We start from the raw sequence: 26,612 nt of genomic DNA, 5'->3' as shown, positions 1-26,612 counted from the left end.
ACTTTTCCTTTATTTCTGAGCGTTGTGCTGTCGTTTGGAGACGTTTCTGCTTAATACGAAATTAATTTTAAAAGCATAAATAAAATTTCGTAAAAGGGTAAATGAAGCTCATTTATTTGATACTAAACTCGACCGTATTTTCTTACAAGCTAATTGACCAGGTTCTTTGCCTATGTCGAATTAAAAGGATCTGATTGATACTTACCCATGATGTTAGGTTCAGCCACTAGGTCTTCAATCTCACGGTTCTTAAGGACTGTCCAACTTCCATCCGGTCTTCGTTCCTCACAGACTCCGTTGGTTGGGCCACCTTGAGAGAATGGACGAAGATCGGAACGTAAAAAGAGCGTACCTGGGTCGCCTAGCAGGAGGACGTCCTGTCGGACGCCCTAGGTATCGCTGGAGCGACATGATGGAGGCGGATCTGCGCGGGCTTCGAGTCAACAATTGGCGAGAGGTCGCACAGGACCGAGAAAAGTGGCGCTGTCTTGTGTCGGAGGCCAAGTTTCATTTTGGGTCGCTGAGCCAACGGAGTAAGTAAGTAAGTGATTGATACTTACTGTTTTCTTCTTGCATCTCTTTCTTATAGCTAGAGAAGAAAGTGAGTGCTTTCATGAGCTGGTAGCTTTTCGAAACAGGGATGTTAGTATCGTAGAGGCGGCGGGTGCTCGGGCAGTCCACGTAGAACCACCAGTTGCACTTCAAGATGGTCTGGTCGAAGAGGGTCGACTCAGGGCATAGGAAGGACTTCATGACTAGACCGTCGTCTGTGAGGGCGCACACATGGAATACCTGAAATTGAGATGGAATCTGTTTTTTCTCAAGCAAAATTCAATATTTAATGCTTAATTATGAATCTGAAAAAGTTAAATTGCAATATATATTTTTTATGATCGTTAACTTGAAGCTTATCTTTTACATTTAAATAAAAATTCAAAAGACTGAAAGGAAAAATATATTCAGTCCCTTAAACGTATACGATTTTGATATTACTTATAATAATTAATAGTTTATGGTATTGTACTGTATACTTGCAGTCGGTGTCGTGAAATTAAAAAGCTCTTAATTATTTACACAGTAGTTGTTGTACTTTAAGTTCTATTGCTATATAAAATCATATTTAAATACCTATAATAATTGTCTGAAAGCTTATTACTCATATTACATTGTGTAAACATTGTATTTCGTTTCGGTATTCGGTCGGTGCTGTATTTGACAAGTAACTCAACCTTATTTAAACATAAATCTAAAGTTTAATAAAGAAAACCCTTGAATTGCTGTTATGTCACAACAGAAAATTTTAACTAAATCGATCGACCCGTTTTAGAGATAATTGGGAACGTTAATTCGTGTGCAGAAACAAATGAACTCACCCTACGTGCATAATAGCCTTTGTTCCACGGGTATTAAAATTACATTTCAGATGTTATTTAAAATAAATGAGGGTATACACATCTCAATTCAATTACGTCAGTTGTCCAACATGCTTGTACAATGTGAAATGAAATAAAAGCTCGTATTTTTTTTATATAAAACGTGGTTCTCTGACATCACAAATGAATATCAAAGTTTAAATTGGAACGTTTGAGCAAAAAGTCGTCAATGTGATGCACTTCTCTGATTGTAGTTATCTGACGATCTGTGATCATGAAACATTCCAGTTTGGCCATTTGTATTACTCGTACTTTCTCTTACAAACTAAACTATGCAGGAAATCATAAGTTAGTTGTTATTCTCAAAATATTTAGATCAATTTATTATCAAAACTTACCATACACCCAAGGCTCTCGTCACCGTACAAACCAGGGAAGTATTTTTGGTCACCGCAGTGGAAAGTTGTGTCAGGCAGATCCACCTTAGATTGGAAGTGGTCGTCAAAATTCTTCTCATAACCAATGGGGTAATATTCTTTAGGGGCGTTCATTACTTTACCCGATGTGGGAAACCTATTTAGAAGAAATGAAAAGATGGTTTAGTAGAGAAACATATTTTTGAATAAATAGTTCATGTTAAATTAGCTACTTAAGGAGATTTAATTCAGCAAAAAACAAGTAAAACTACTTAAGTACCTGGCAGGTTTTTGTTTAACTTGTGGTACAACAATTTCTGGCTCTGGCTCTGGTTCGGATTGAAACACTATTGGCGCTTCAGTTGTCGTTGTCGTAGTCGTCGTGGATGTCGTCGTTGTCGTCGGCAAAGGTACATTCGCGTACTTGTTCAACAACTGCTGCTGGCGTAATGCTATCGCCGCCTCCACCGCCTCCATTGATATGTTACCGGCTTTGGCTATCTCAACTATCTTCGCATTTATGTCTTCCTTGTTAAACTTTAGGGTTACTTCATCACCATAACCGGTTATAGAGTTATAGTCATCGACTTTCTTTGTGTTGTACACAGGATAACTCGCCAGATCTTGGATTTGTTGAGGAGCAGGGTCTACAAAGTTAGAAATAGGATTGGTTTGGTGGAAAGATTGAGTGTTTTGATTGAAAGAGAAAGTAGGTGCTTTTGAAAATGGAACAACTTTAATAGAGTTCTTTAAGACTGGTGCAGGTATGATCGTCATAGCGGCCTGGGTAGGCGGAGCTGCTATGGGCATGGGAATAAATGGGTTCAGTGTAGTCGGTACGGAGTATAGTTTTGGAGTGTTGACTATAATAGGAGTCGGTGTGATTCTGTAGAGTGGCTGAGCCATATGTGTTGCAGTCATCTGTGATACCATTTTGGATACTTGTTCGTGTGATACGTGTGGGTAGTTCTCACTTGGATAAGGCACTCCGGCTTTAGCTTGCGGGACTTGCAGAGGAGTGTAGACTTTGGTTACTGCAATCGGGAGAACGCTCATATTTTCGTCTTTCGGCGGTAATGGCTTAAATGGTGGTACGCCCATGGGAAGTGGTTTAGCCATAGTAACGGTGGGGTTGACTCTGGTCAGTTTAGTTGGCGCTTCGATGGTGGGCCCTGACACGATGATAGGCCGCATGGTACTGGATGCCCGGCGGTGCAGACTCGTTAGTTTGTCCATTGCCGATTGGCTCGGACGGCCGGGTGGTGCAGGTGGCCGCATCATAATTCTATTTTGTTTTCCACGTTTCTGAAAGATTTTACCGACAGATTTTAGTAAAATTCGTTCTAAATTGAAAAAAAAACAACAATAGGATTTTTACTAGTTTGAGGCAAAGACAAAAGGAAAGGTTATGATTTTACAGTAGATGTTATATATAATACATGTCGTGTATGTACATTTTTATTCTTATTACGTGTGGGTTTTGGAATTTGTATTTTTATTCATAGGATCAAACCTACTAAGACGATTTTGATGTACGAACATCATGTGGCAGTACATTTGTTTGTAGGTATGGCTCACGTAGCATAGAATACATTTTAACCTACTTCCAAAATGTACATCCTCCGTACGAAAAAATCCTAAGTTACATTTCCTGAACTTTTTATTATTTTGTTACCTCTTGCTTTCCAACTTGTCTGGCTGTATCAGTGACGAGGTTTGGGGGCGCTCCGTTCTTCACGCTAACTGAGCGCCGCCGGCTCGGGTCCAAGTTGGTGAGGGACTGCTCGAAACCAAGCTCGTCGCCCAGGCTGAAGCCTGGAATTTGACGAGGTTCATTATACATTCAGTTGCAATGATAAGTTGTATATGGACAATTTCAGTCGCATAATTTTAACACTCAAAAGCAGTTTTTAAAGTTAGTCGCACACAAATTCTTAATAATGCATTAAATAGCAACATTTTTATATGAACACGGAATCATAATACATTTTCCTTACAAATCATAGTCGTAGTAGCAAATCGTATTGGTGTTTTAGAAAATAGTTAAGTTCATCACTTTATATCAGGAACTTCTTGTGATCTACGCAGTAAATCAAGTACCTAGTCTTGCCTTTTTATACGAAGTCGTAAATAAAGAAATCAACTCATGCAATTGCTTTAAAAAGCTCACCGAGTACCTTGTTACAATATACCAGTAAAAGGGTATTTGGGTATATTTAACCAGGTACTTTGAAAGTGATACGGATTATATTCTTTAACATTGCAAGATATCAATTTTCCCCTTGAACGACTTTACGTGCTAGAAACTACACCTTATAATAAGAGGAAGGTATTTGATATAAGATGCTGCAAGATACGCTGTAACCTTGATACATATAATTCAAATTGCTAGCTACTTAATAATACCCTTCTTGTAAGTACCTGTACCTGTACATACTAATATTTATATCAAGCATGAAGAACATGCGATATTAGTCTCTCGCCGTGAGTAATGAAATTTGTTTGAGTTTAACGGTTTAAAATGCAATAGTTTTTAAGAAATGCCTAAAATAACAAATAGGTAATTGAGATTTTCAGATATTATCTGATATTGAATGCAGATTGATTCACGTGGCTTGAGAACATATAATATTTATAATATCTTATATACTTATTACATATTGGAAAAACCTACTCCAGTTGTCCGTAGTTCGCTCACTACTAGAAACTCACAATAATCATAAAAAGGCTTCAATCAAATATGTACATGAGCATTTAGTTAAAAATTATATATTAAGTTCATAAATCCTAAACCGCAAAATTGTTAATGGCAACTGTATTTCCCAATATATAAGTATTAGAAACATGGGTTGTTAAGTTATTATTTTCTGTTCTGTTATTCGCTAGGGCGCCATAAAAATTGAAATTGGTCATGCACTTCAGTACTACAAAGTACTACTACAAACAAAGTTCAAAAAATTGCATCTCTAACTATATGTCAACGGGTCATCGCTTTTTCTAGTGGAATACAAACAGATACTTCTTTACACTCGCAGAAACACCAGAAATCAGTTTCGATTCCAAGCAGAGCTAAACTCATCTCTAAATCAACACTTGTAAAGCTTAATGTTGCATTCAGACTGTTAAAGAAAGGTGCAAACACATCAAATATGCATTGGTAACGAGTTCTACTCAGAGGTAACGTACTATATCGACTGCACAACGTGCAGAGTGTTTTCTAAAGGCAAGGTCAAGAACATGTAAAATTTGTCTTTGCCATTGTACTGTTCGCAATTGTACGCGATGAAAAGTCCATTCAAAAATGGATGTAATATTCCTCTTGGCTATTAAAGTCCAATAAATTTGTCATGTTAGATTATTTTATGTAAAATATTTACCTATACTAGCGTGCGCCTTTACTCCGCCAAGATTCCTCACTCTGAAGAGACCAGATTTCTTGAATGCACAGTTGATTTTGAAACCGAAGTCGGATTCTAGAACGCATGTTGGCTGCGCAAAATCTGAAAATAAATAACTAAAAATATATAAAACAGATAGAAGTTAACTAAAATATAGTAACTAGTTAAGGGGTTTACAATTTATATTTTGTAAGAAAATCGAGGCAGCCTCTTTGATGAAGTCATCAGGTAGTGATGAAAGTTTCTACGCATGTCAATTGGGTACTTGATACATGTTGAATATTATAACAAAATTTAAATAAATGGATTTCTATCCATTTATCTAAATTTTGTCAACATGAGCTATCTATTATAAAAAAAGTCATATTGAGATTATAAAAATATACAAGACTTTGGAGTCTAAATTTTTTTATTTATTTTTAAGGTTCAAAATGTAAAAAGAAAATGGTACCATTCGAGTCTTTATATTTTATTGAAAAATACATACAAACACAAGCCTTTGTGTTACCTGCATTGGAAAAATAATATAATTGTGAAGACTAAAATGAAGACAGTAGAATAAAACCCTTAATTTGCAATATACGTTGCAGCATTTAACTATACGGGTATTTAAGTTAATATTGCCTAGTTAATAAGGGTTACAGCTAGTACCTACAGCTACTAAGAGCTATTGAGTGGTAAGATAATAACTGGTCCTAACCTAACAACCACCAAAAGAGACCTTTGAGATTTAATCCTACTGACCTGCATTCCACCTGCATAGCCATCTACTTATTGAATAGTATTGTATGAAATTATTTACTATGTTTCATGGAAGTTTTGGGGGAATAAGCAATGCGAGTACCTTTAATTATACGCATAGAGAAACAGCAGCGGCTGGTTCAGGACATAAAATATAAGGCTCAGTAGATTGACCTAGATTTCACCAGCCCACGAGACAAGGCCTAATGTTTTGTTTGCCTTTCGAGACAAAGACAGAATAAGTGATGTCATAGTCTAAATACATATATATTCAAGTGAGGTTAGGCGGGCCACTGCGCCTATAAATACAACATACTAAGTAATAAAGTTTAAAAGTAAGAGGCATTTCCGCCGTCGAGTACACCTACATCCTGTGCATCACTGAAATAATTGCAACTCCATCTAACTCTTACTTACCATGTATGTATGTACATATATTGTAAGGCACTTAAACCATGCCTAACTGCACAATACTATTGTGAATGTTCCCTTAAAATAAATTTAGTATAAAAGGGGAAAATTAGTTGGTTCATTAGAAATTTAAAATGGGATCTTAAAGTAATATTCTGTAACAGTCTAAGTCTGTACTATAAAACGGACGATAGAGAATTCTGTTGCACCTAATAACGCCCATTTTTACACGAATTTTGAAATTCTAGTTTTCTATTAGCAGTCATTTAATTGTAATATTGTTTTTAAGCTAAACACAATAACTAGTCCATTTGATTTAAAATCAGTTGACTGATCCGAATAATGAATACACTGCATGAGGATGATTTAGCATATCCTCTCTCCGCCCCTTCGTCCCACCCATTCACCCGTATGCCGCTTTCGACTCTGATGTATTGCACCATATTTCTTACCCAACAGTAAAATCCGGATCTAATTATTAACAAAGTTTAGGTAAGTAATGTAGTAAGTTATAAGTAAATAACAGACAGAATCTGAAAAACCTTATGAAATTATATTGTCGCTTCGCTCAGCCCTAGGTATGTCACACTCGGCCGGCAACTACCTATTTCCCGGCCTTTTTAGTAGTATACTATTAATTCTGTTAATGTTTGCAGAAGATATTCGTACCAGGTTTTGCTTTCTTCATTGTTTTGACCAATAGCTGATTTTGGCCTAATAATATTCTACACCCATCACTTTATGTAACAGAATAGTCGATATTATAACGACATCGTAACAGGGTAGCCGTCAAATGTTGCGTTTATTTTGTCGAGTGGCTTAGCTGTCATTTATCCTATGGCACATCTCGACGCACGTTCGTAGCGAAAACCATACTTAGTTGCAAATTACCATGATTGTAAAGATGATATAACTCTACGTGATATTTCTGCACATAAGTAATCTAAATTTTACGACGGTTACTCAACGCGTCGACAGGTTTCACTAGAAATGATTAAAGTAACTGCACAACAAAACAAAAAGAATATATGAATATTTCCCTAAATCTAGACATACATAATTCTAATTTCTATATTTACTTATTGATTTATTTATTTATATGATAGTCAGCAAACGAGCAGACGAGCCGCCTGGTGTGAAGCAGTCATCGTCGCCCATGGACATAAGCAACATCACAGGAGCCACTCAAGCGTTGCCGAGCCTTGAGAACCCTAAATACCCGCTTCTTGAAGAATCCCATGTCGTAGCGCAAAGGAAATACCTCAGGATCCACATTCTGCACGTTGTAGGAAGAAACGAACGAGTTGCCCGCTTATTCTTGGTGTGCCATGTATTTAAGAAGCGAGGATAAGCTTTGCTCCTTTGGCGGGAAGTGCGGCGATAAAAATGAGACGATGGCACCAATTAAAAAGTTCTTCGGAGCATTCGCCATTGTAAGAGAGCCAACGTTTCTCCGAAGACTCAAAGGTTCTAAGCCGTCAGTAAGTTCCGGATCGCCGACAATACGGACTGCCCGTCGTTGGATGGAGTCAAGGGAAAGGAGCTGGTATTGTGGAGCGCCAGACCAGTGATGAGAACAGTACTCCATATGAAGTCGAACCTGCGCTTTATATAAAAACCCGGTGACCCGGTGTGAAGTACTCATAGTTGTGCCGTTCTCGAGAACGATCTCCGTTTACTATGGGGAACGTTCTCGAGAACAGCACAACTATAGAAGTACTGTTTGGCTCTTTTAAGCACCCCAAGATTCTTGGAGGCCAGTTTGGCTGTGTGTTCCAGACGACTTTGACACTGGACTTCATCAAGTATCCCGATACTTTTAGCGATGGTAAGGGGAATGCCCTGTAACTTAGGCGCCGCGCTGTGACAAATGTTTTTTAGCGGAAAACGCCCAGACTTTCGTCTTACTGGTGTCGAAGGGACTCCGCGACTCCTGCTCGGGGCCATGCCATACCACGAAAATTTAAATATCCATTATCCATTGACCTCAAAGTTCTCCAATCACATGTGACATATACATTTTACATGACCGAGTTTTAACAGACAATTCTAAGAGCCATGGAATCGGCATTTCATTTAAATATTTATGAATATTTCGCGCAAACAATGGGGGATTTCTGCACTGAGCACCGTTTAGAACATTGTTTGGGTTTTGGTAATCGATTCATACTTTATGTAATATAGGTAACTCATTAAGAAATGCTTAAACACCTTCTTTGTCTATACGAGCTTTGATGATAATGATAAAGGTAATTAGAAAGGGGTGTTTAGGGGTGACTTGACAGTTCTAGTTTTTTTTTTAATATATATCATTTAATTAACATAATTTAGTACTTACTTTGTCTAATGTACATTTTCATCCTAGACCGTAATAACAGCCAGTCCTAATTAAATACTTCAAATATTCAATACTTTTATTGAAGTTGCAAACACTGTTTTTAGTGTTCCGTTACCGAAGGGGTCATCCTCTTGTGTGTCAACTCGAAAGCCTCTAAGCTTACGCTGTCGGTCCGTTGATATAAACAAATTAAATATGAATCAGCCGGTGCGTCATAGAACTGTTGGCGTTACAACACGCAGATGGGTTAAATACAATAATAATAGAGATTTTTTTTTAAACCAAATGAAAGCAATTTAAAATATGCCGTCGTTGCTTATATAGTTGGTTATAGTTTCAAAATATTTTATATGTATATCTTAAAATCATCTTAAGAACAGCTCACTACTAATTTATTAAAATTTACTGATCAGGTGCAATATTTTCATTTATAAACATGGTCATTCAATCTTAGCCAAAAAAGGTCAGCAGCCATTTTGCTGAGCGATTGCCTCACGCTGCCGACGCTACCGTCCGCAAGTAGCCCGGGCTTTCTCCCAAACATCCGGCTGACCACATTCGTGACATACGATTGTTTACCTTATTTAACATCGGTTCAACGAACGGGTCTAACACAAAATCTCAAACACAAAATCTCTAAATTAAATGGACCTGCTAACGTTATTACATTGACACGGAGGAAAATAGACGGAATAGAACAATTGACACTGAGACTGTTTCACAATGTCCAAGTATTGGATAGCTAATTAACTGTCAAATAAAACTTCCTGCAAAACTTACCACTTTATCTACCAGTTAAGCTTATTTGAAGATTGTGAAACGCCAACGATGACTTTATTCGTCAGATAAGTGCCAAGTAGCATTCAGAACTTTACTTGGACATTTTGAACCGGGCCCTTGCAACAGATAATCCATTAATGTATAGATTGTGTCATTCCCGAAGACCCGGATCGGCCCACTAGGCCAGACCGGACGTACGAACGACGAATGGACGAATGTAGTAATAATAGTTCAATGTTTGATCCCTATCCTACTAAACGCGACACACAGTAAAGTGACAACGGCTCACATTAGAAAAATATAAGTATCAATCATTTTTGTAGCCCTATAGTAGGTACAATAAAATTATATATAACGAGCATAGTACAATAAAATAATATAGAACGAACTGACAACTTTACTGTATCAAGTAAATTACTTTATCTGTCAATTTGGCATGAAATCGTGTGTTGAAGAGTTATTTGTAGAAAGAAAAGTGAAAATATTGCGACCTAACGAAGCGTAGAGCGGCAAGCGTGTGCAATTGTATGGACAGCACGTAGATTGGACAAATAATAACTGATGTATTTTAGACATCGAAGCATGGTATTTGAGAGTCAACTGGGAAAACTGCGACCATTGGGGCAACTGTGGTTTCTCTAGTAGCAAAATCAGTTTTACCAATGTTGAGACAGCTCGCCTTGTCTATTATAGTTATTTTCATAGTGTAATGTCATATGGTATTCTGGTTTGGGGCAAAGCGGCTGACATACAGACTATATTTGTCTTACAAAAGAGAGCCATTCGTTCTATATATAACGTAAGAGCACGTGAATCATTAAGAGGACTTTTCAAAGAAATTAATATTTTAATTGTAGCTTCCCAATACATCTATGATAGTATTATTTATGTTCTTAAGAATCTAGACTCCTTCACTAAGACGATGCTTTAAGATTACCCTTGCCAGCTCTTAAGAATTACTTAAAAGTCATTGATGTTGAAGGCTTATTACAGAGTCGAGGACTACTTGACAGACGAACATGCATGGTCCAAACCAGAAACTGTAAAAACAAGTAGCAATTAAATCATTGTATTATGAGTATATGTAAAATCATTGTATAGGTGACACAGCTCAGGTAAGAAAGCACATCAAATATTTTTTGTAGGTGTAGCAATCTCTCAGATTTATATTATGTATATTCTCATTTCTTTATTAATTTTATTTTTCTTTTCCCTTTGTAAGAATTCGTTTTCTGAAAAAGCTACGTATTTGTATCATTTGATATTACATTTTTTTTTATAAAATTTCTATAAAGAAAAGTAGCAACTGTATGTAATTGCATGAATTTTATAGTAATCTAAATTGTATTCTTTTCTTATTTAATGCATGTTAATTATAAGATGGAATGTTTTGAAAAGATGTGTTCCGCCAAGTTTCTTGCCGCTCCATATTGGGATACCCTCCTCCAATTGAAGGGGGATTTAAATCTTCTCGGGTCAGAGGTGTAGGGTTAGAGCCGGTGTAGCTTTATTTGACGTTCATAAGCGCATTGTAATATGCCTACTTGAATAATAAACTATCTTTATCTTTATCTTACGGCATACTATCGATAGTCACATAGGCGAAAATGTGTCCATGGTATAATTACATCTATAAAAAATCGGCCAAGAACATGTTGGGCCATGCTCAGTGTAGGATTTCGTAGTTACCATTATGTCAATATAGGCAAAAAGGGGGCTATTAGTAAGTATTATATACATTACTAGCATTAAGGGAGTACGAGTACGAGCTGCAGCGCGTTTTACTAAGAAGAGAAGATTTTACGCAATGACTCAAAAACCGGATCCCTTTGTTTGGCATAATTATTGACTCATAATATAATGATAGTCATATTATCATTAGTCATAACTCTGAAACCGTTAACTTTTCAGGAATTTCCTTAGGTTATCCTATATATAGGTTAGGTTAGGTTTGTTTTATGGCAAACGAAAATGCGGACAAACAATACATTATGACTTAAAACTTTATGGGAAACAATAGAGACCCCTCAAAAACGACTGAACCGATAGTGGTCGCTTTAGTTTTCATTGAAAGTACCTATTTATTAAGTTTTTATTTCTAGGTATTTTTCTTTTTTTTTTAATAAATTGAGTTTTTTGGACCCATGGTTCAAAAGTTAGAGGGTGGGAGTGGGACACATTTTCCTAGTTCTTTTGGAACAATTAATTCCGAAAAGATGAACTTTAATATAAAAAATGTTTTTATTAGAGACCCATATTCGTTTTGAAAGACCTATCCAACAAAACTCTACACTATTGGGTCATAAAAAAAAAAAAAATTGTATGGGAGGTACCGTATTTTTTTAAATAGTTTTTTACCGTATTGTTGCAATGCATGATTACTGTATCCTTGCCTCCCCGTTCTTCCGCCACTCATCTCGATATTATTATTTATATAAATTTTATTTTAATAATTACCTTTACAATTTTTTTTTTATAAAAACAATGCAGTTATCTTTACCCAACAATATCAGTTCACGAAGCACGTTTGGTGCCAAACTTATGCAAAGTGATTATGGAATGGAATTAGATTTTAAGAAAGAATCACTAAGACATTTACTAAGCAATTGTTTTTCACTTAACTCGTTCGAGCGACGACAGCAGTGAAACAGCAATCTCACTTGAATGCCTCTAAATCACCGTGAAATCGCCGAGCCCGCGCATCTCACATCATAAGCAGAGCACATTACTTGCATTACACATTGTTACGACTTATCGACATCGCTTTCGTTTTTGTTTCATTTCATCGGATTACAAAATTTACAAACCGGTAGCAGTGGTAGTAGGATTTTTGTAGGTAAAGTAGGCAAGGTTCATTGTACAATGTATTTTAACGGCCACTTTAGCTTAGTCGGTAATGATACAATGAAAGGTTAAAAAAAATTATAAACGTCATTTTTGTATAAGCACAAAACCCAGAGAATTTTGGGAACAAAATGTAACAGATATACAGATTAAGTTATTAATGAAAATAAGAACACAATTGTTAGAAGATGTGCCTTGGATGCTTTATAGTTAATTAAGCACATAAGTAATATAGCTAATAATTATATAAAGTTTGTGTTTGCACACGCATCGAAAGGAATAAAACAAGATGAACAGTTTTTCCCAGAGATACCTACTTATAGGAGTGTAGGTACGATTCAGAAAGTAAAAATGGGTTTTTATTTCATCCTAAATAATTCGTCATATGCAGTTATTTAGGACGTTATAAGAATGTGTTAAGTACAACTTATTAAAAAAAAATATTTTGCTGTTTCTTATTGGCTGGCGTAATAATGAGAAATATGTGACTTTGTCTGTTTTATAGCCGTAAGTATGTCTGTTATAGCCGACTGGCGATAAATGTGGGATGATTGTGTTTCGGGGCTTGTGGCTATTTAACGTTTGAAGTATAAACTGTGCGACTAAGCTTTGATCCATATATAGCTAACTAACTATGATTAAAATAAGAAGCCATTATTTGAATCATGACACTGTTTTTGCTAACGTCCGAAGTTGAAGTAAGAAGGTATTTTTAGCACAAGAGGAACGGTCGCGTCTTTATATTCGTAGCAGGTGCATTAACGTTGTTACATCAGTCGAAACGAAACTCACCTGACTAAGCATTTCACATGCCGCAGAGGTTTGACACGGGTTTTCCTGCACTTATCATTTAGAACACGTTTTGAATCTAGCCGTTACTCGGATTATGGTCAGACGAGTTAGTCTGGGAACTTCAGCGATAGACTACTTAATTTCATTCTGGTTTCGTTAATGTGGGACACAATATATCTAGTATAAGACGGCTATGCTAACTAACTTCGCTTCACCAAGAAGCATATCTATGTATGAGTGGGGATTTTAAATGTTCACAAACGTTTTAATTTAATGTATGTTCATAGAATTGTTGATCAACAGCCATTATAAGGTACATCCAGAAAAATATTTATTATGATAACCCATTTTTTCTGCAAGTGTCTTGCTGTTGGGTTGGGATAACATTTTATGAAAATGTCTAGAAAAAAATATATCCGTTTCATTGCTCTTGAATGTGTTACAATCGATATTATATTAAATTGGTGATATTATTTTTATACTTTTATAAAACATGAATAATTACTGTGACTGGATACCAAGTGTACACAATAAAGGCGGTGACTTAATAATATTAACGACAGGGGTTCCTCGCAGACCTGTCCGTAACGTATCAAAGGTCACTTTCGTTTTCATGGGGAAAGTTACCGGTTGGTCGGGGTTGGCTTAAACGACATTTTATACTGACCGTGAAATATTACGAAACGTTGTATAACCTGAACTGAGAATAATCGGTTTTATAAGAAATAAGGCGTGTAAATTTAAGTGAATCTTTTTGATTCTTAAAGAAGTTTTTTCGCTTACAGCCCACGCAATTTGTGTAGCGTGATAGATATTTAGATTCATTAGATACCTAGTTCATTTATAACCATCATAACTATAGAATACATACAAACCAGGATGTTATTATTATTTTGAACTTAATTATCATAGGTACCACTTTTGCAATTATTTAATATAAGGGGGTTGGTTTGTAGGTGGTTGGGTTGAATACTTTGAGATATGAAATAGGGGCCATGATTACTAATCGGACGATAATTTAATAATATCAACGTAAGATATAAATCATAGGTACGTGCTTCATAATACTATCTATTGTGTAGGGTATAAGTCAACGGCCTGATCTTGACCTATCTCAACTGGAGTCACTTACAGAGCTCTAGCTGACGGATATATTACGTAACAGTCATTATAACATTATAAACACATTATTGCACACATTGACTCGACCTAGTGATCTAATGGATGCAATGGGCGCTGGGATACGAACTACTTACGTGCAAAAACCTAAACTAAACTTCATCGTGTTTATATTTACCGAGGCTTAAAAACGTTTATTGCGGCACGGGCCCCAATCGCATAATTTTGGTTACCAATAGGCCACTTGACCCTTTTTAAAAGTCAGTCTTATATTATTCATTACTGTCGATTAAAAAAAATAGGTACCACATTTTATTATGATTTATGACCTAGAAAACCGCAATAATATTTTAAATGTTTACTTTTACGTAATCAGGCGAAAACGTATCAGCCATGTTAGTCTATAGATTATCTGTGGTATGACGTCATTCGAGTTGAAAACAACATTTGACATTTATCTATCATTCATTGCGAAAACCTCATACAGAATTTCACTCGTATAAGATTCGACATGAAGTTAGCTTTGAGCCCAATGACGTCGCTACAAGGCCGACAGCGTTTTCAGAAAAAAAAAAAAAACAATTTTTTTATTATAAATATGTAGACATCATACACTTTTAATACCCGAAATCTAAAAATATTGGTTCCTTAAGTCAAATACTATAGACACAATCATTCATTGTGCCAAATTTGATATGAGTCTAGTAGCCTATTATACCAAATGTAATTGGAACTAAGCATATGTAGAATCTAATATAAATTTCCCGGCCAAACATTGTCTATCGAAATATAATTTTATAAAATATATGCGATAGGCCACCCCTTTGTTTCATATTTGTCTATTGCAAAACTTATCTAGTGACCTATAAAAATAAGCGAATCGACACTGTATTGTGTCAAACACGTACGTGTCCTTCGAACTAGAAGGGATTAGTACGAAATATAATCCATAAATATATTCATTCATACAGTAATATTCATTGAAACCCTCTAGAAGATGTCAAAAGAATATTTGAATATTTTGAATAACAAATCTCAGAGGTTTTACATGTCAAACTCCAGTCATGGTGACAGACCGTATTACAAAAGGAACCATTCTCTCATAAATTGACACTAAAGTGTTAGTCAACAGCAGAGTCGACAGCATCTAATGCAATCAATATTACTTACCCATAATAAGCTGTTAGTGAGCTTACGACACCACACAAGGGTCAAGCTATTGTTTAGCTTCTAAATGATTTTTAAGGGAAAGCTTGTATTTAGGCAACAGTTGAAGGTTTTGATCTAACATACTGACAAATAGACACGTAATTCTTAAGTAATGTGTTACGTCCCTAACTAACTTTGTTGTTTGATTTCTAGCTTGACTTGATTGTTAGATGGCTGCACAGGTTAATGGTTGTGATGTGACTATACCACCTTTATAACCGTAATAATACTAAATAATATAAGAATTCATAGTTTATTTACATAAGTACATGTGATATCAGGTATTGTTCATATAACAACAAAAAGTAACATACCTACATGTCATCACTAATATAGAGGTAGCTATAATCCATACGAAATGTAGATAAATACGAATGTAAATACATATGTGTATTTGTTTGCCTGTTACGTTTTCACAGGCTGACTATTAAACTAACCCTATATAAATCCTCGGAAATTTTGAAATTTTGCAGCTTTCTACTGCTAAGGGTAGGTATTTAATTGTAGATACGAGTATGTATTTAAATAGCTCCATATAGGTATAAAATGAAGTAAGTGTTAGTCATAAAAGCGCCAGATTAGGAAATTTTTATTATATTTCAGAAAATGGTACATTTTCTGTCAATACGCAAATAAAATTACAAAACAATATCGGCTGAAAATGATGATACTACACTAAAACACATGGTAAAAACATAACACAGTACACAATATATACTTATATCAACTAAATTCATAAATCTTCATTTGTGTTCCTGTTGTTGGGTTGACCTTTTCAAAGTCGAAACGTTGACTATGGTTTATAATAAAAGAAGAATAGAAAAAGTAACAATTATAATAAAAACGTATTGTTTACGACTATCAGTCATAGGTATCAGTTACAAAACTTTCTCTGGTGACTAACCTCGTACAAAAGAAATATTAATAGCTACTATGACTGTAAATGATACTGCAAATTAATACCTACTATGACTGTAAATGACAATACACGCATCTGACAGCGTGTGAATGATACTTATTTTATACATTTAATTTAATGGGCAATACTCTCATATTTTATGAACTTCACTTAGGTACTGTTACGGTAGCGTTAATATTTTTATTAATAAAAATTTAAGTACTTATACTTATCTCGAAATTACCTCTAACAGACACGAAAAAGGCCACGTCACCTATTTAGAAAAGGGCTTTTTCTTTTCTGCTAGGGGGTATCAAAGTGGGACATTTATGTTCTAGGCTATTCTTTGCCAGTATAAAATATTAACACAATGAAATATAATTATAATCAATTGTGTGCACACTAGTTTTTTAGCTTAAATAGTAATTATTTTGAAACATAATATTTTCCTCATGTGATGTGAAAAGCAGTATGTGTGACATGGTAGCAAAATTATTTCCGCCTTGGGCGATTACACTTGAATCCCCACTACGTCCAGGATTCTAATTACGCCCACGCCGTAAATATGTCATTTTGCTCCCTTGTGACACAATCTACTATTAAGGACAGCTTAAGAACCGAGTAGGTGTTTTAGAACTCAAGTACAAATTTGTAATAAATATGTACATATGTGTTACAAGAACCAAATAGACAGTATCTATACGTAGTACCACTGAATGCGGTCGAGTGAGCTTAAGCCAAGGTCCGGTTAACAAACTGATTTGAATCACATATCGATATCTCATTAGCCATTAGATAAATTATAGTAGATTCCTTTGCGCATAGCAATCGATTATTTTCCCATATATTAGCTACCACTCAGTTTTCATATGTAACAGGATTCGTGTTCAAAGGGCGGATTGTGGTTGTGTATGTTATTACACAGCGAGGTAGATGCCCAATCGAGAGCGCGAGTGCAAGGTCATGGGTGTAGACTTTCGAAACCGATTACCGACTAATACGGAATACACCTGTTTCGTAGCAAGTTTGTAGATTCGATACACTCATATGAAATGCTCAGTATATGTCTTGGATGTCAAACATAAAATAATGTTAAAATCTAGAATTCTTGAACTAACTATCTATAGGTTAGGGAGCGTTCAAGTATTACGTAAAGCAATTTTTGGAGATATTTGACCCCCCCTTCCCCCCATGTAACGCGCCGTAACTTTTTTCTGTACCTTTCGTACCACAATCATTACTGTTGTGACGAGAGAAAATCTCACATATAGAAAACAGTGTATTTTGAATATTAATATATTAACGAAGCACTCTGAATTGCGGTATATCTACAGCGACCGTTTTGAAGCGTTAAAAAAAAATGTTCGGTAATGCGTAGTTTGACCCCCCCCCCCCCTCCCCCCTGTAACGCATCGTAACGTTTTACAAGACCCCCCCCTCCCCCCAAATTCGTTACGTAATACTTGAAAGCTCCCTTAGGTCAATATAACGAAGTTCGTCTGCAAAAGATACCTTACTAGAGCTTTTTTTTTTCAATCTTCACCTAGATAACACCAGATACTTTTGAATGCTGAAGTTTAAGCAATCACTGCTAATTGATAAAGTTGACGGATTTAGCCGCACTTACCTTGTACAGCTTTAAAGTAAAGGTCAGAGTGTTTTCTCGTGCAGTATATTTGTCACCAGGATTAATATACTGCGCGAGAAATAAAATTTGCTTGACATTGTTGAAGGGTTTTGCAAATAGCAAGAAATAAACATTTCTTCTAAACTTTAAATTAATACTTTAAAAAACACAAGAAAAACACGCTTTTATAAGTGCACGTAAAAAAAACCTGATCGTATTCAAAGTCGTTGTGTCGTGACGTTTCTCACAAGTGCAAACTCGACTATGATACGATATTCCATCATGGAATGCCAGTGCCTATCATCCGGCTCAATCATCAGACCTTGAAACCTAATCGTGGTTAAAGTTCATTACAAGACTTTTCTAACAAATCCAAACACAGCTATGATACGATGTTCCATCATGAAGTTCCAGTTCATAACTTCCGACTCCATCATCAGATCACTTCGACAGTATCATATTATTGTATTGTCATCAGAACTATGTACATACTTACAGCTGCCAATTTTTTTTTTTTTTTTTTTTTTTTTTATATAAAATGACGCTACGATCCTTGGAAGATGGTTAAATTAGTTACCTTAAATTCCATTACATAGTTACATACAGGTCGACCTAATAAAAGCGTGTTAAAAAACGCTAATTATTATAACTACAATAAATGGATTCTGCTTAAGTTCTTGCGTAAAGGACAAAGTTACCTACGAAGGTATGATATTATATAGATGTAGGTGTAGTATGAATTTTATGAAATGTTTTTTTCGGCTCGGACCCTAATCTGTTAAACAAAAAATATTGTTTCCTTTATGCAGTGCGTACTACTGCTACTGTTAAAAACGCCATCAACGGGAACTAATGATTTTAAAACCAATTTTATTATCCCATTTATAAGTTTCAAATTCACGAAACAGCCCGTACGGTACGATAACAAATTTGTTATGTTCAAAAATAAGGCCCTGTTGTTTTTGCCATCCGCGGGGCTGTTTGTTTTTCTAATAAGCTGTTACATGAATTTGAACCTTAATACTATCACGATAGATTCTTTTTAAAGTTATTGTTGCTTTCTTTAGCACATGCCTCCAAGGCAGACGGGAGCTGACCGCTTTACATAAAAGAAACAAAGGCTTTAGTTTAACAGATTAGGGTCCGACCCGAAAAAATCATTTCATAAAATTCACACTTAACTTTGAATGAACATCAAATTAGTCTAGGATGACAACTTTTTTATCAAATCATCCATCCGTTTATCCAATTTAAGAGGAATGATACTAATTCCACGACAGATGTAAACAGGTGCTTCTAGATTTCCACCTCAATACTGACATTATTGATATAAGAGAAAGTTCCTCGTGCAAATGCGGTCGGTAGTGACCTTGTTCGGAAAGAGTTCAATGCAAGTAATGGCTCGATGCAATGAATATCCACCAAGTGTAAAGCGTGTTCGCGGAATCGCGGCTGTTGAGTACCATTCGTGATGGTTTTTTCCATTCACGATTCATTTATGCTAGCGACAATCGTACCAAGCATTAGTTCTATAGCCAGTATTTTCTTTACTCATTCATGAATTGCATCCTGGGTCATCCATTCAATGGGACTTAGCATTCAAGTACATATATTTGTCTATCTTTTTTCGTATGTAACCAATTCCAAATCGTTTATTTGTCAAACACCGGTAGTGTACGTATCGACCTACAGTAGGTCTTAAAGTTGCAATGCCTTTTCTTTTCTTGATTTCTAATAAAAAACCGGAGTCAGACTCTCCCACCGAGGATTCCGTACTTTTTAGTATTTGTTGTCATGTGTATATTATATTTGTATGTATATGTTATTATATGTATTTTTATTTGATTTGTTTTTGCTGTTGTAATTGTAGCACCGCTCACAATCTCTCTGCTTAGCCTTAAGGTTGACTGGTAGAGAATGCCTCGTGGCATTAAGTCCGCCTTTTGTACTGTATTTTTTTTTCTTTTGTGCAATAAAGATTAAATAAAGAAATAAATAGCGGCAACAGAAATACATCATATGTGAAAAATTTTCAACTATCTACACGACGATAAGACAGACAGACAGACGGACGGACGGCGGAGTCTTTGTAATAGGGTCTCGTTTTACCCTTTGGGTACGGAACCCTAAAACATAAAACAGTCTACGGTGTATATGTTAACGTGTTTCTGCTTGAAGTGTCTCTAATTAATTACATCAATTTTATTGGAGAAGTCATTGTTAGTGCCGCATCAAATTGATTTTCCCACGACAATCGTGTCGTGTGACATTGACCGCTGCAGTCAAGGTTGTACTGACATATTCAGTACAAACGCAGCAATGTATCCAGCTTGACTAATCAGACAGCAGCAGATAACTTTTACTTACCTATTAATTTCTTATTACTCTCTTTATGGTAGATATTATTTCATATGTAATACAATCTCCTGTCTCATTTGACTGGCTAGAGTTATATTTTTAAAGTATACGCAACATAGGTGTAAACACTTATCCCAATGAAGTCAGGTCTAATTATTTAAATAATGGAGAACAAATAATTCCGCTTGCTTTAAACTACACTTACATAAGTGTATGTACAGTCAGTATGGACAGTCAGCTGCAGAGATAGCAGATCCTCCCGGCAAACAAACCTCTATTAAAGGGAGGTCAGTTATCTCTGCAGCTACATACATTCTTATATTAAATTTTCTAATATTTATAGCTTAATATGAGCAGTATGACAGATCGAAGAGATATGCTTCTACTGCTGGTATTTGTGTTACTTAATTAAAATTAAAACATCAAACTGCGTCTAAAATAAATATGGGTAAAATATTTATATTACAGTCCCCCACTCAGCGGAACTGATAAATGATGTGCTTTATTAGAAATATCACCTTGCGTGTTTCATACTGATATTCAGGATCTAAGTAATTTAACTCTTCTGTTCCCAAAAACTTTCACAGTGTTTCCAATGCCAATAGTTTTCAGAAACAGGAAAGAAAATTTAGTTTTCTCGTATAAGCAACTATAAGCTTTAACTTAGTAAATGTTCGCAACAAAATGCCTTCATACATTTCAGACGAAAATGAATAAAATTGTTGCTCAACGGAAATATTTCGTATAATAATTACCATAGCGTTGTTCATATTAAGTACTCAATAGTCATCCTGCATAATGCCCAAGTATGTTACACAATCATTCCTATGAAGGTTGAAGTAATAGAGAATATGTGAATGTATTGAGGACTGAAGGTTTATTAACAAAGAACCGATAATTTGGTATTGAAAACCTACTTAGAATATGTCAAAAATAAAAGGTGGACATCAGGCTGTTTCATCATCATCAGAGTTTTACTTAATACATAGTTATAATCAAACAATTCACGTTACGCTTATCAGGCTTTCCTATCATAATATCATATTCTAGACGTATTTTTTTCCGAATGTATCTATCGTATGCTATACTTTCATAAGTCCGAAGGCTATTTTTTAGAACAGATTTTATTCCAAATTGTCTGAACTGAAATCTTGGGTAAAAAGAATTTCATATTATGGACGCCTTATTTCAAGATTTTGATAAGTAGCATCAGTTGCAGGTACAGAGGTGCAGGTACACAATACCTTCACAACAGAAACTATCAGGATTACGGAATATCGCTAGGACATTCAACCCCTCAAGTAGTTTTCGTAATATACTATTGTTGTCTTTCCGTATGTCATACGACAGGGTCAGTTTACTAGAAAATACCTATCGCCAATTGCTTTCACTGTTCATTGTTCCCAGGTACTCTCTAGCTGTAAATATTGACTATTGTTGCAGGGAAACGATGGAAATCTTTCATAGTCGAGAGAAAACTTTCCCGGCGAGACGAGAGGTGTTTACTTTTTTAATGTTATTGATGGCTATTAAAAACATCGGTAACAATATGAGAGATGAGAGGAGTAGACAACCACTATTCTCGAGTAGATCTCAAGCAGGTAGATCTCGATTTTCCTTTCAAGTAAAATCTTATTATTACACTGTTAGAGTGATATGAAAAATATGGGACTTTCTTCCCGGTATGGTAATAGATAGACGAAATTTTAGATCAGTTACTCATTGAAAATGCTACGCAGAGCAAGTGCTCCTCATCCTTTTCCATTCAATTTGAATTTTCTTAAACCTCCAAAGCTGCAGGCTGCAGCCCATTGGCTTTTCAGGCGGCAAAACTGCGATACTGTCGTTACTATTTTTAACTTCAACTTAAAAATAAGGACACTCTAAGATCTGTCTACCATTAGTTACAATATATTTTCCAGCTCAGCAGTTCGGACAAGGAAGTGAAGCAAACTGGAAAGTAAAGTGTTAATTTAACTCGGGTGAAATGCACCATTTCATCCCTTGGTTAACAATATACTATTTCACCTTATTGCAATAGATTAAGGTAAAGAAATGTATATATATGTATAATACGGGATTAGTTGTCAAGCGGACCCCAGGCTCCCATGAGCCGTGGCAAAATGCCGGGACAACGCGAGGAAGAAGAAGAAGGGTACGTTTTTTAAGGTGGTGACGAGAGCGGTGCATGGTAGGTTCGGGTGATAGATACAGAGGGTGAGGTTTGAGGGACTAGGGCTGGTATGAATTTATTTAGGCGGACTCTTTCATAGTTTATTTCCCTTCTAATACGCACTTCTGAGGTGAAAAGTGTATGTATCACACAAGACCAAAGTTTTTCTTGCACTTCCTAAGTTCCCCGTACAAACTCAGCACTCTTACTTTGTTATTTTGTTTGTCTTTGTACTATTGCGTCAGAATTTGACGTGATCTTTGTTGTTCTCAAAATTGATTGAAATGCACCAATTGATTACCTAAAATATCTTTAGTGAATATTGCTTAAATAATGAACTATATTGTATAGTACCTAGTCACATTACTACATAAAAATAATTTATATGATTCCTTAGCCCCATAATCAGTTGCAATTTGAACGCGGGCCTTCAAGTAAGATTTATTGCATAATAGATTCCCGCTATTTGTAAACGTGGTTTTTATCTCTTGTGTATACCCAATTAAATTAGGTACTTATTCATAAACCTGTGTTTAACTTAGGCTGTTTTATTTCGACTCTTATAACTGCTTTGTTTTTAACTAACTTCAAAAAAACCGGCCAAGTGCATGGCGGGCCATGGTCAGTGCTGCCAAAAACAGGTGATATTTGTGGGTATCCTGTATATAACATTTTTTTCATATTTGACCCATCTCACATTTGGGGGTCTATATAGGAACGCAATTTTCTTGCTTATTTTCACTTCGCATAACAACTGTTGGCATAACAACCTTTGGCATAACTATCCGAATAAATTGATTTTCCTAATTTTTATGTGCATAAACTTGTCTTGGCTAAAAGATTTTCGCCCTATAGGTTAACTGTCATAAGATTCTTATGTCGAATCCTTCTATACACATAACCCGTATAGCCTAAATTCGCATATCCTAATTTTTTATGCGCATATACTTATCTTGTCTAAGAAATTTCCATCCTACAGGTAAAATGACATAAGATTCTTATGTTCAAACCTTCTATACGCATAACCCGTATAGCCTAAATCCTAATATCCTAAAACGTATACTACTAATACGTAAGTTACCCAATATTTATTATTGACAATAGTTTATTGAATGTATAATATCAATCCTAACCTAACCTGCTTTTCTAACAACAGTCTATCTTGGTGGGGGTCGCAGTTCTAACCTAACCTAACCTGCATTTCTGGCAACAGTTGGTCTTTGTGGGAGCTGCAGTTCTAACCTAACCTAACCAGCCTAACCTGCATTTCTGGCAACAGCTTGTCTTTGTGGGGGTCGCAAATCTAACCTAACCTAACCTGCTTTTATGAAAACCGATCGTCTTTGTGAAGGTCGTAGTTCTAACCTAACCTGCATTTCTGGCAACAGTTCATCTTTGTGGGGATCACAGTTCTAACCTAATATAACCTGCATTTCTAGCAACAGTTCGTCTTTGTGGGAGTCGCAGTTCTAACCTAACCGAACCTGATTTTATGACAACAGTTCGTCTTTCTGAGGATCGTAGTTCGAACCTAACCTAACCTGCCTTTCCGGCAACAGCTCGTCTTTGTAGGGGTCGCAGTTCTGACCTAACCTAACCTGCTTTTATGAAAACAGTTCGTCTTTGCGACGAACGTTCGTGTGTGTGATTTGTGAAGGTACTCAACTCAACAATGAACCAAACGGAACACTAAGATAACTTTTAAAATATATATATGTATATGATAGCGTTTTATTCTTTCGTTTTCTATAAACGATTGTCATCTTGGCTAAACCCCCTGGCCCTACAAACAAATAAACGCAGTTAGTAGTGTAAGTGAGTAGTATAAGTTACGTCGTTTTATACAGCCTTAAATTATAACATAAATTAGTAATTTTAGTTATAGTAATTTCAATGTTAAGATTTTCAACATTAGTTCGACGTATTGAATATTATGAAGTTGAAGTTATAAAAATCCGTCACTAGTCATTTTTATATACGGCCAAAAAATATTATACGCATAATATATTATGAAGTTAGAAGTTATAAAAATCCGATTTCTTACATTATATAAATATTTGTCTATATTGCTTTTCTAAAATTTGGTTTGTTGGTAAAGAAGAGCCAAGTCAAATCCTGTATAATTTCAGGATTTTCTACACAGCACAGAACTTGGCACCCATATAGATCTCAATTCTGTAGTCGGCGAGTCAACAACGACACATATTCTTAACATTAAACTTGGCTCTCATTTCACATTTATGTTTTTTTTTTTGGATGTCCCTTACACTATCCTTAGTGCAGAGTTGTAAATTGAAGCAAATGTCTATGAGGTTGCAAAATTAAAAGCGTTAAGCGTGTAACGTAATAAAACAATAAGCTAGACATTATATGTGGACCGATAACCATCTAACACCGATTCGTTTAATGACTGTACCGCGGGTAATGATAAATAATGACGACAATTGACGTTAATTTGACGACATCTGTCGCGGTTGGCGACATTATGCGCCTTGGTCTGTTCGGTGATTATCATTAACATTCTGAAAAAGAAGGCGTCTTCATATGGCAATGGCAAAAAAAAAAGGTCAATACGGGTAGGTATGTAAGTAAGTGTACCTGCAGGATAAGTGATGGCCTGCAGGAGGCCTTTACATAGGGGCCCGTTTACACATTGATTTGTGTTTAGTGGGAGTTCATAAGTACATTTGCTACTTGCGTTTTGGAAAATATATGAACTCGCACTAAACACTTATCAATTTGTAACAGGAACAGGTCCCGGTATGAAGGCATGTTACACTTATCCCGCAGCCACACTTACCCGTAGTGATCTTATTTACCAATTTCATAACAATCTCGATGAATCACGCTCCCACAATAGCCAGTGCAAGGACCGTATTGACTGATATCAAATTGGTATAAACTTACATCTGATGATTAGACTCCTATTGTAACAACTATGCATATTCAGAGATCATACATTTACATACATGATTACCGGTACACTTCTACGTAATTGGGATTACGGGGCCCATATACCCAAGATAGAAATGGGAATATATAGACGCTGTATGGGAAAAGTATTGACATCGTTACACTTATTTTGAACTATGAAAGACACGTTATGATCATGTACAGGTTGCACATGATACCTACTCGAAGAGATGAATATATCCAGCTAAATACTGCAGGCAATATGAAATAATAATCAGTATATATAAAAAATACACAACCAAACTAGGTACATGGACTGTTTATTCATGTAAATATTACAATAATCTGAATAATTTTACCGATGAGTGATGATTGATACCTAAATGATAAACACTTGCCTAAAAATAGAAATAAATAGTCACTTTATAGCTTCAGTCTGAAATGTTTTACGAGTTTGCATAATTTAAAAATACAAGTTAACTATACATTTTAAGTACCCAAGTATGTAAATTAAGTAAAACAGTCATTTAGTTAACATGGGCACGTGATGGGCACCATAAATTAACGATAACTAAGAGCTTAATGTTTCCTGCTATTTTTCTACAAGAGTATTCATGAGTCTAAAGTGGTTGGTTTTTCAAAACGTAAATAAATACAAATTCAATACATACTTCTGAATATTCCACAGAATGGCTAAAGAGTAAACTGAAAGCTTTTTGCAGTTCGATGCAAAATATCCGGCTTTCGTAACATAAGTAAGTATTGTCCGGTTAAACCAGTCTTGTATATCCTCGCAATATAATCACAGTTCACAGTGACACAACCAGCTCCGTTGAACGTGAATGTTACAGAATTATTGCCCGTTTGCGGTAAATTATGTTTATTGTTTTTATGACATAAACAACTGTTTCCACATCATAGGAATGTATGACTTTCTTCAAGTTTCATTCAGTGTAGTATATTATGTATCAAATAAGTCAAATAAATTAAAATTTACTTTCAATTAGGTACCAAAGTCTGGAAAAAAGGAACCCTTGTAGGGCCACTTCTTTCCATCTCTCCGTTTGTCCGTCTGTCAAGACAGTTTTCTCAGGAACGCGTGGATTTACGAGTATCAGGCGGAAATGATATCAAATACTCAGGTTTGCTTCCCCTTTGAGGCCGTTTAAACTCCGTTTATAGCCTTCTGTCGAATAAGACAGCAGTTATAAAAGAACAGTTA

The 26,612-nt window shown here is 35.7% G+C and overlaps 1 protein-coding gene across 3 annotated transcripts in view; it reads right to left on the bottom strand.

Annotated features, from left to right (window-relative positions):
* LOC133534446 (uncharacterized) overlaps positions 1-26,612 on the bottom strand; it is a 46,263-nt gene that overhangs the window by 2,079 nt on the left and 17,572 nt on the right. Inside the window, exons 2-7 of one of the 3 annotated variants that reach the window (XM_061873568.1) lie at positions 5,167-5,289; positions 3,465-3,604; positions 2,764-3,094; positions 2,070-2,436; positions 1,772-1,946; positions 561-792 (exon numbers count right to left, since the gene is read on the bottom strand). In XM_061873568.1, coding sequence (XP_061729552.1) covers positions 561-792; positions 1,772-1,946; positions 2,070-2,436; positions 2,764-3,094; positions 3,465-3,604; positions 5,167-5,289 — 1,368 coding nt within the window. Of the gene's footprint in view, positions 1-560; positions 793-1,771; positions 1,947-2,069; positions 3,095-3,464; positions 3,605-5,166; positions 5,304-26,612 lie in introns of all 3 variants that reach the window. The other 2 variants (XM_061873566.1, XM_061873567.1) reach the window with 2 other exon arrangements.

Source organism: Cydia pomonella, chromosome 2 (assembly GCF_033807575.1).
Source record: "Cydia pomonella isolate Wapato2018A chromosome 2, ilCydPomo1, whole genome shotgun sequence".
NCBI classification, from domain to species: Eukaryota; Metazoa; Arthropoda; class Insecta; order Lepidoptera; family Tortricidae; genus Cydia; species Cydia pomonella.
The sequence above is the reverse complement of the archived record's forward strand: the minus strand, read 5'-3'. Positions and strand labels throughout refer to the sequence as shown.